Genomic DNA, 11,193 nt, shown 5'->3' on the forward strand with positions numbered 1-11,193 from the left:
CTCAATATTTTCTAGAGTTTCTCCTTCTAATTCTTCTATGAATAATGATCGGTTGGGGCATTGTGCAGCAAAGTAACCGTAACCATGGCACTTGAAGCAATGAGATCGAGAACTACTTTCTTTTGATAACTCTCCTATAGCTCCTTTTCCTTTATCTTCTTTTCTCCCAATAGGATTTGTAAGTGGAGGTCCGTTACTAGGAGTTTGATTAATATTAGGTCTCGATCCAGAAGGGTTACTCGGTTGGGTTCAGGACGACGGAGAGTCGAATATCTAGAAAATCTTTCAAAATCTAAGGCAAATTGATAAGATTGTTCCAACGTGGTTACCTCTCGCAGAAAGAGCTCACGCTGAATATCCTCTCGTAATCCAGCTCTAAATCTAGATAAGGTAACAACTCTATCTTCGACTACTCCATATCTCATGAGTATTTATCAAATCTCGTGATATACTCGGTGACTGATCTATTCTCTTGAGTAAGCCTCTGCCATTGATCTAAAAGTCTTTGTTGGTAAGAGGTGGGGAGGTACTTCTCTCTGAATTTTTCTTTCATCTCATCCCAGGTTTCTATCGGATCTTGTCTTCTCTGATTGAGAAGATGCTCAACACTTTCCCAATAAAGTCGGGCTTGCCTCACCAATTTCATCCTAGCAAACCAAACTCTCCTTGCTTCAGACATTTTGTACCATCTAAAATAGTGGTTCATACCTGATTCCAATCTAGGTACTCTCTCGGATCTAGACAACCATCAAAACTTGGGGCTTCGACTTTTACATTCCTAAGAATATGCTCATCTTGATCGAACTGGTTATGGTGCGGACGTGCCTCTATAGGTCGATCAAGTTCTAGATTCCTACCTCTTTGTCCTATAGTAGTCGGGGAGACTCAGGTTCAGGTTGTTTCTGCCTAGCTTCTTCTAATACCACTATTCTCTCATCCATGGCTTTCATAAAATTTTTCATGTCATCAAACTTTTCAGTCAGAGCATTAATAATGGCTGCTATATTGGGATCCATATTGGTGTTGGGTGGGGAAGTAGGATGTTGGTACCAGGTACCTGATCTAGTGGTCATGCAACTCTAAGATGCAGAAATAAGGTGCAATAAAAATTAAAATGCTTGAAAGTAAAGTACGAAATTTAGAGTGCAAAAATTTAACTTGCGAAAATTAAAATTGCTGAATTTAAACTAAAGCCCTAATCAACCTGGCTCTGATACCAAATTGATGCGGGACAATCTTAAAAAAAGAAAATCAATCCTAATAATCAAGCTCTCTTCTGTTCATCAACAACAAATCATGTCCGGCCAGGGGCTCATTATTCCCAGGACAGACAGTATAGTTGCCTATACTCTGCTCAAGAGGCGTGATTGATTGATACAAGACTAAAATGAGATCAATCTAAATGATACAGACGAATGCCATTCAAGAGATCAGTAAACAATTAGTAATAGAAAATTTCATAAACAGATAGTAGAAATTAAACATGCTCACGAGTAAATATAAAAAAAGAAATAAGAATGGAATGAGAGAAAATAAAACATTAAATCCGTGAGAAAATCCAAGAAGATGATAAGAATCCGGAATGTGGTAGTTAAGAAACTACTCTGATTAGGGCTCTTAATCTTTTAACCAAACAGATCCATCGATAAAGAACTAGGTCTTTACCAACATCGGATTAAAAAAAAATCAAAGATCAACTGTTAAGGAATGAAGGTCCTTGACAGCATATGATTGTAGAATAAGAAATCACTCCTTCTCTCAGCACGACAGATGAAAATTCTGGAGGAGACAATCTTCTCTTGACGAAATAGGCTTGCGTGGGTATATGGTGGAGTCGATCAGAGTCATAGGAACACTGAATCTTAAGTAGAAGGAATAGGATAGAAAGTGGGCCTCACACCCTCCCCTTGTGGGCGATTTTGGGTCTCACACCCTCTCCCTCTCGGAGCGATTGACACAAGTATTTGTGGAGTTTATAAAATCATTCATTGTCTTTTTTCATGAAAGATACAAGGATTTATATAGGACTCTAAGGGTCCTATTTGTTTAGGAATCTCTTATCTTTACAAGGAAGAAATCAACCCTCCACAAAAAAGTAAAGCATTATAATCTACCATAGAAAAAAAATCAGCCTTCAACAAAATAAGTAAGTAGCCAAGAACTCTTAAGAATTCTAAGGAAGAAATGGAACTCTATGTGGGTGCTTGATGCTTGACACAACTTGGCATGAGCACGGCACATGCTGGCATGCATATTTCTTCTCTTGGCATGTGGAGAGTGGTGGCTCCAAAGGTGACGTGGACAAATCCAAGTATGGCCCTATGGACCCAAAGTCAAATGCATTAAAATTTATTGACTGAAAATAAATAACTGAAGTAGAATCAATTTAATGAGGCTTCTTCGATCCAAATCGAACTTAAATCATGTTGCCGATTTTTGATGGCTCTGGTGTCCGCACCATTTCAGAGTATTATGCTACCTGAAAGGATGTCCTGGTCGTGGTTTGTTGTTCTCACAACACAACACCTTTCAGGTAGAGGGATTTACTGATGCAGATTGGGCTGGATCATTGGATGATAGGCGATCTACTTCTGGGTATTGTACATATATAGGGGGTAATTTAGTTACCTGAAGAAACAAGAAACAGTCAGTGGTGGCTAGATCATCAGTAGAAGCTGAATATAGAGCAATGGCTCTAGGCATATGTGAACTTCTTTGGCTTTAGAAGCTGCTTCAGGAATTACAACTTCGAAACAAATTTTCTCTTCGGTTGTATTGTGACAACAAAGCAGCAATTGAGATTGTAAGCAATCCGATACAGCATGATCGTACCAAATACATCGAGATTGACCGTCATTTTATCAAGAAAAAGATTAATCAGGGCCAGATCTGCATTACCTATATTCGGTCTTCTGATTAGGTGGCAGACATTCTAACCAAAGGGCTTAGCTCATTGTCTTTTTCTGGATTGATTGACAAGATGGGGCTTTGAGATATCTTTGCCTCATCTTGAGGGGAGTATTGGAAGGATTGAACTTAATTGAAAAAATATCTAATTAAAGGTCCAGGGATTTATTCCTTAGCATATTCTTGATTATTCTTTGGCATATTCTTGTTATTCCCTATCTATATTTGGGTCTACATATCTGTATTTATAAGTCCTTGTACGCACTCTTGAGTGAATGAAGAAAAATAAAAATAAATATCTCCTTCTTTTTCATCAGAAAATATTTAGAAGAAGCCTGCGGGATGGAAAGGCAAGCTGCTAAATCTATTAGAAAGACTTGTCCTCACTAATGCGGTAATTACAAGTATCCCATTGTATTGGATGGATACCGTACTTCTTCCTCAGTTCGTTATCCAAAAGATCGATACGATCCAACGGTCATTTATATGGAGAGGGAGCGAGGAGGGAACTGTTGAGTGCAGTGGTCAAGTGTCTGCCGGCCCAAACAATTCGGAGGACTAGGGCTGCTCAACTCAAAGTCTTCAACAGGATCTTGTTGGGCAAATGGCAGTGGAGACTTTATACTAACGCCACTGACTCATGGTGCAAGCTGATCAATTCTCTTCACCCAGCTTCTCAGCGGCGATTGAGGCAGGCTTGCAAACCACCATCGGTGTTTTGGAAAGGTTTAGAAGCAGTTCAGGACATCTTTCAGCCTCTAATCAGATACTCTGTCAGTCATGGGAGTAGAACTCTGTTTTGGGAAGATTGTTGGCTTCAGAATCAGCCCCTAAAAGATCTCTTTCCAAAATTATATACTATGGCACCAAGCTATTTCACGATAGTTGCGAGAGGGATAGATTTCTTCCCAAGTAACACTCTGGTTCTTTGATAATGTTCAGGTTTAAGGAGGATCTTGACAGACTAAAAAGGAGTATTAATCATGTTTGTCTGACAGAAAATCCAGACTCCATAGCGTGGAAATGGTTCAGTGACAAAGAATTCATAGCAAGGAAGCTATACAGATTCATACAGGATAGAGGAATCAGATCACTCTCAAGTAAAATCATTTGAAGAACTGGGGTGTTGGAAAAAGCTCGATTATTCGCTTGGTTATGCACTAATAACAAGGCCCCAACAAGAGTGAACCTATTTAAGAAAGGATATCTCAAAACCACGGACTGTGTCCTTTGTGGTGATGCTTTGGAAACTATTGATCACCTTATGTTAGTTTGCCTCTATCCAAAATCGGTTTGGGCTCAACTTTTATCAGATTTGTAATTACCTGAGTTCCCACCAACACTGGATATGCTATGGAATTCATGGAGGTTTGACATCGTAGATAATCAGCAATGGCAAGGTATCGATGTGCTTTTATTAATAGGTTTGTGGTGCATATGGAAGGAGAGGAACAAAAGAATTTTTGATTTTCATGCTCTCACTTCAAAGCTGGTTGCTCAGAGAATTACGGCTCTCTCTCTCCTAGACATCACAAATGTAGCATGTTGCCTATATAGAAGACTGTCGAACAGTTGGTCGAACAACTGTAAGATTATGCAATCTCGAGATTATAGGGCCGTTGAACATACCGTTACAGGCAAGATAATTCAGCTCTTAATCGGTCCCATAAGATTAGGAGAGTCGGTTATGCTTGCATCCATCCACTCAGGATGAACAGCTATCGTGCACATTATAAGGTAAGCTAGCTGTGATAATAGGGACAGCCTGCGTGCTAAGGCATTGGTCTACCGAGGTAACGGAGTGCGCTCGATAGACCATAGGACAGACCAAACACAAGCTGCTCGGCACTATATATGGCTCTGCTCTTAAGTAAGTGGACTCGGTGATAGGTTGAAGACCTGAGGTGTCCCATGGTTGTCACGCTGATCTGAGGTACTCACAATAACCACTATAACACTATCCCTCTACTCCTGAGTCTGAGAATTAGATGAAAGAAGTATTCCAGAAGTCGTATCTTGGATATGGAGATGTGAGCCATTATTTCTCCACCCTTCGGCCTCTATTTATAAACACCAAAGCCTACATCAACCACCAATCGATGGCTTGAGTGGATGTAGCTGTCCACTAGCTAATAAATGACGATCTTCCCACCATCAGGAATAAACTATGACGATGCTTCGATAATTAGAACACGGCTACATGGCATATGCCTACTGGCCCCACATCTTTCTCTAGACGTTATTCTAGTGGAAGAGTCAACAGCCGTCATTCCCATGATCGCTAGCATTGAAAAAGATAGAATGAAAGCGTCGCTAGATATTCGTCTAAGATCGACATGCTCAAATAATTGCCCTAGATCGATGGCGAGAGAAGTTACCCCAAATCAACTAACTAGATTTAACACTCTGATTCAGAGTTTCTCTGGAGGTTCGATGATTCCAGAGGGAATGATTAAGCTCTCTCTTATAGTGGGTACTGCATCAAAGTGGACGACGATCCAAGTTGACTTCTTGGTAGTCAAGCTCCCTTCAGTTTATAATGCAATCCTTGGCCGTCCGAGCTTATAGACTTTAAAGGCCGTAGTGTCGAGTTACCATTTGATGGTGAAGTTTCCAACACCGAATAGAGTGGGGCAGATCAGGGGCAACTAGGCCATAGCTCGATAATATTTTGCTGCCAAACTCCAAGCAGAAGGCCAGCCATCCCAAATAAGGGCCCAACCTAAACTTCCTATTGGATTGGATATTCGAGATGATCTATCCGAGTAACGAGCCCAGCCATCCGAGGACTAGGTAAATCAATCAATCATTCTCAAAGAACTCATTGTTGTTCCTGTTGTTCTCTGAATCTAATTTGAGCATCGAAGGGTCCTCGTCGGAGTGAAAACTTCCGATTTGAGCTTGTTTTGCATGTCACTCCAGCACCATCATCTCTGCATGAGGCTCAGTCACCTTATCTCCGACCTCAACTAAATCGAGCAATAACACAGCATAAACAAATGAAGCTGTTGGCTCCCATTAGAGGAATCTTCCTTGGGAAAACCTGGAGGTAATCTTGGAGGGGATCATCAGATGTTTCCATGTTTTTCAGAGACAAAGTGGGAAGGAAAAAGAGAGGAGATAAGTCAGATTTTCAGAGTATGTGGTGCTTCCTGGAGACAGGCTTTCAGAGTTTCAGAGGTTTAGACAAGTCAGATTTTCAGAGTAAATAGGTTTTCAGAAACAGGTTTTCCTGCTTTCAGATTTTTAGAGTGGCATGAGCCAAGTTCGTTTCCGAGGTGTAGGCTAGGCGAATGTAGTTAAAAGCACTGAGCGAGGGTGCTGCTTGGAGACAGGCTGATGAAGATCTCCCTTCTTGCTCAAAGGTGGTCGCTAATTGCTCATGAGGAAACGCCTGTATTTCCTCAAACGTTAAATTTGGAAAAGAGAGTCTACATTTACATACTAATGATGTATTGAACGGTTACAACCCTTTGTAAATAAACAATATAAGTATAAATAAATAATGAAGGTTTAACCTTCTTCTCATCCAAAAAAAAAAAAAAAAAAAGGTACCAAGGACCATTGTAAATGTAGTATATGTTACATAATTTTGTTTTCTACTTGTTCTTGTCTAATCTACTAAGGACCATTATATGTGTAGTACATAACGGTCTCCCAGAGTCCAATGAGCTTAATATCAGCGCCCTTGTCTCTCCTATTCCTCGTGATTTCTCTTATGGTAATTTTGCCTAAGCCAAGATTACCATTAAAGGATTAAATGACTACAGGACATCCATTTGGTTTTGTAGTTTTCGTGCTTACGCTTTCGCAGAATTGAAGCTTTTGGTGGCCCAAAGGAAGTTGGAGACACTGTGTGCCGAGGAGGATTGCTGGAACCAGAAGAGATACTGAGGTGACGTGAGTCTAATGCATGCAACTAACCGGGAAGATCCATTGAAGAAGGTGAATTATTACGAGCTTCGCCGACATAATGTTGCTGTCTGTGGCTGTGCCATGGCAAGCTGTTCACTAAATGCTGAGGCACCAAAATTGACTTGGCCGAAGGCCAGCAAAGAGTTTTACAAGATTGCAGATTCTTTCAGTCTCACTGAAACATAAACACTAAAGCATTACTATTGTTCAATTAATCACCAATCTTACATAGAAATGTCTTGTGGCAGGATTTATTCTTCGATGGAGTAGGTCAGAATATATGAACCCTTATTTTACTGACTCCATACATCATTTTTTATAGACATTGCAAATAATGGCATTGGCCTACTTATTGAATGGATTATCTCAACGCCCTCCTCTCTGATTACTCTTCTTCTTGCATGAGTACTTATGAAAAGATACAATTTGATTATGGTTCGTCTGCAAGGCCAGAAAAACAGCTAAGCCAATCAGTCATTCATTAGAAACAGACTATATTCCTATAACCTCATTCACATGAAACATTTTTCATTTGTACTTATTGGCAATCTCAAGCAGGAGATTGCATAGCTCTTTGGGCTTTGAGAGCATGACCATGTGATCGGCAGCTTCGATCTCCTTCACCTCCACCCCTGGACTTTCTGCAATAATCGAACGCTGGAAGTTCTCTTCCAGACATAGATCCTCCTTGCACAAGATGAACACCCGGCTTACCGATCCATAGTTCTCCTTTGTTACCATGTCTCCACTGGTTGGGTCATCTTGTAGCCGAATACCTGGCCTTACTAACATGGTAGCCAGCGTCAAGTCCTACATGCAACGCGAATTTAAGAGAGTTCAAAGAAAGAAGAGACAGAGACTCAGAAATTTTAGTGTGTGTTACCTCAGGTGGGCATAACTGATACACCTTTTCCTTCATGTAGTTGGGGCCAAGAACGATAGAAGTCGAACAGATTTGAGGGTCTTGGCTGATCATAAATTTGGAATCCATAAAGAATTCTGGTGGATGGCTATTGAAGAACTAGTAATCATCGAATAAAAGTGTTAGTAGAATCTCAGATTTTTTCTTTTTGTTTTCAAAGTTCATGATCCAAATCCAGGATCGCTGATCAAGTCAATACTTGAGTTTTTTATTGATATTGGTTTTTGATCCAACTCACCAAAATTACATAACCAAAAGAAGGATCAACAACCCTGTCCAGTCATTTAGTTCTTTATACCACAATACCATATATATCACGCTGATCCTGTGAAGCTTATCAATCTCCTCGTGCCATTTTGTCCATTACTCTTACATTCCTCACTTCTTGGTTTATGGCTGTCTTGTTTATAGAGACTGGTTAAATACCCTTCCTTTTAATTTATAAAGTAGGTCAGCATCACAAATACCTTCAACAGTAGTTTTTTTTTTTTTCTTCCTCTAAGTATACCTTCGAGAGTACTATATCTATCATAATTTATGTTTTCTTAAATACCACGGTAGGATTTAAAGTCCATATGATCGTTGTTACAGGGCAGGATTTATGGCTTTCATGGAAGTGTTGACCGTTGATGACCACCTTTATTAATTTAAGATAAATTTGTTTGATAACAGATTAGCTTGATGATATGATATCCATTGACACAATTTTTATCAAAACAAGTATAGTATTTATCTTTACTTTTTTTTTTTTTTGGTTGGAATGGGTAGAGACAGGCTTAGTTCTGTGTAAAGATTAAGCCTAGCTACCTTTATGCAAGGACTGCATATAACATGCTAAGTGGGTGAGGATAGATCAAAAGCAGACTTTTATTTTGGATAATTTAGTTCAGAAAGTCCTTTCCCTTTCTCTATTCCAATTCTATGGCTAAATAATATTAAAAAAAATCCTCTATAATAAGTGATTTTTTGAGTATCAAATTGAATAATTTCTTTTTCTTTTTCTTGGAAGCATAGACAAGAAAGTACCTCCTGTTCAATGGCTGATAAGGGAGCAGAGAAACCAGGCATTGTAGCACTAACAAAAACAGCAACAGAGACCTTCTCTGGGAATTTTTCAGCGGCGAGGGCGATGCCATACCCACCATAGCTGTGTCCGACGAGGACCACCCTCTCGCCGGATGGAATCGAGGCCATTGCCTCCATCAAAGGCGCAAAGTAGTCGGAGAACGACCGGAGCTCGTCGAGGCGCTTGGGGTGCACGCCGCTGGCGGCCAAGTCAAGCGCCGTAACTCTTTGGCCGGCCGACCTCAGCAAGGTGGCAAGCTTGTACCAGCACCATGCACCATGGCACATCCCATGAACAAGGATGAAGTGCTTCTTGCTCTCTTCCTCCATCTTTACCTTCTTGGCTCTTCTGCTACTGGTGATTGCTACTTGGTCCAGTTTGTTCTCTGTGGTCGAAATATATAGAAAGGGAAGAAAAGATAAGTAAAGATGGTGATCAATTTATTAAAAAAAAAAAAAAAACATAATATCACTCCATGTACGTTCATTAATCATCTTCAATTTCTTTCAGGCAAAAAATTGAAGATGATGAAATTGATTAATAATTTTATATTCTTGTATATCATCATCATTATCATTGTTATTGTTAACAGTAGATACATTCCCATCTTTAAATTAAACGATGATGCATGCATTTGTCTTGCTTCCTTTCCCCATATCCAAAATCTTAACTAGATAGGGTTGTGTTTATTACCTACGAGGTGGGAAAGTCCAATAAAAGAGGTGGGAAATTGAGCTCCATGGAAGGGGTTCTTCTTTCTCCTTGGAAGGTGGGAAATTGTGCTTGCTTTTGCTTTCTATTCTTGACTGGTATCCACACTATCCAAATTTCTTCTATTGACATATATCCCAAAGGTGTCATAGGAAATACATGTTGTCAAAACTTTGATAATAAAACGAATAAAATTACACCTACTTTTCGCCGCCGCTACTTTCAGCCTCTTACAGGTGTCCCCCTTCTTATTTAAATAGATTCAGTTAGATCTCTTATATTTTCTTTTAATCGAGTCAATGTCACCCATTCGTCATCATCATCTATTCATCCAGCTGGCAGTGCAACTTAGCACATGACCATCACGTGCCCATGTTCTAAGGGTTTTCTTCCAAAATTACCCTTATTAGTAAGAGAGCTCAGGATGTCAAGGTGTCTGGCACCGACTAACACTGCCGGCCCTGGGGCGGATCAAAGTGGGCGACCGTCCCAGGCCCCTATTTTTTTTTTTTTGTCAGGCGTCTGTCTGCACCAGCCGGGGCTCATGGTTTCTGAAAATTTAGCAGTTCTTTCTGACAGTGGTGAGGCCCTGGATACAGTGGTGAGGCCCTGGGTACAGACAGGCCCCAGGCCTAAAAAATATCAGGACCGGCCCTGCCCTGCCGACTAATAAGATCACATGACTTTAATGTGATCTTCTTCCTCATTTAAGTGGATTTCTACTACGCATAGAGGAGGAAGAGAGGATAGAAAGGAAGAGGTAGGAAGAGAGGTATGCAAGCACCGGTCAGACCTCCAGTACTCGTTCGGCCTCTCCTTTAGCGACATCATCCATTACTGCTACTGTAGAAGGAGACCACCTCTGTGGACCTGTTGGACAGCAACAAGCCTTGACTGGCACTTCTGAATTCTCTATATATATGTTTGAGGTATGTGGATCCCCTTTTGCTTGATTGATATCGTAGCTTTTGATTGGCAATCTCTTATCAATTTTGTTGCAGCAAGTAATTAGTGCTCCTGCACATGAGAAAAAAATTCATGAACAAACTTACCTAGAAAATCGGAAAGTTTGAGAGTGAGCTTAGAATATGCAAGGCTAAAGTGTATGACCACAGATTTGGTGGCATCTTGGCTAGTCGTAGGGGAAGCTCTCGCACTAAGCTGGGATTGGGATGCTAGGTTACACTTAAGAGCATAGCATCACCATGGCTTTTGGTTGTTAACTAAAGGAAGCAGAAATATCATTATATATATGATAGTGTATGTATGGAGTTTTCTTCGTAATGATCAAGTAATTTTAATGAAGCTATGATGTGTATTGACACCACATTCTGTTGGCTGGGGATCACCGTACATAGGGCGGCTCGAAAATAGGATCTAAAATGGATTCCAAGCCGTTGAGAGCCAAGACTTAAAGCTTGTACAAGCGCCCAAAGGATTAGTGAATGGGAAGGATGATTAATAGGCTGAAGCAAACAACTGTGTACGGGGAGCCGACCAAACCGCTTGGAAAAGTACCTTTGCAAGAGACTCATGCTATAGGCTGAATAAAAAGAGACGAACAAGATGAATTATTGTAGGGCAGGTCAAATAAAGACCAGTGACTGGTGGAGATTGAGCAAGCATGACTATGGGTCTGACAGATGGCATAGGATCTGGCTTTTGTAATGAA

The 11,193-nt window shown here is 40.4% G+C and overlaps 1 protein-coding gene across 1 annotated transcript; it reads right to left on the reverse strand.

Annotated features, from left to right (window-relative positions):
• Window positions 1-7,033: 7,033 nt before the first annotated feature.
• Window positions 7,034-9,637, reverse strand: LOC105045265 (probable esterase PIR7A). The gene is made up of 4 exons (XM_029264942.2): window positions 9,504-9,637; window positions 8,771-9,195; window positions 7,706-7,843; window positions 7,034-7,632 (listed from the first exon to the last, which is right to left on the reverse strand). The coding sequence occupies exons 2-4, from the start codon at window positions 9,137-9,139 to the stop codon at window positions 7,351-7,353; spliced, it is 789 nt and encodes a 262-aa protein (XP_029120775.1). The 5' UTR covers window positions 9,140-9,195; window positions 9,504-9,637; the 3' UTR covers window positions 7,034-7,350.
• Window positions 9,638-11,193: the final 1,556 nt, after the last annotated feature.

The sequence above is a fragment of the Elaeis guineensis genome, chromosome 5 (assembly GCF_000442705.2).
Source record: "Elaeis guineensis isolate ETL-2024a chromosome 5, EG11, whole genome shotgun sequence".
NCBI lineage: Eukaryota > Viridiplantae > Streptophyta > Magnoliopsida > Arecales > Arecaceae > Elaeis > Elaeis guineensis.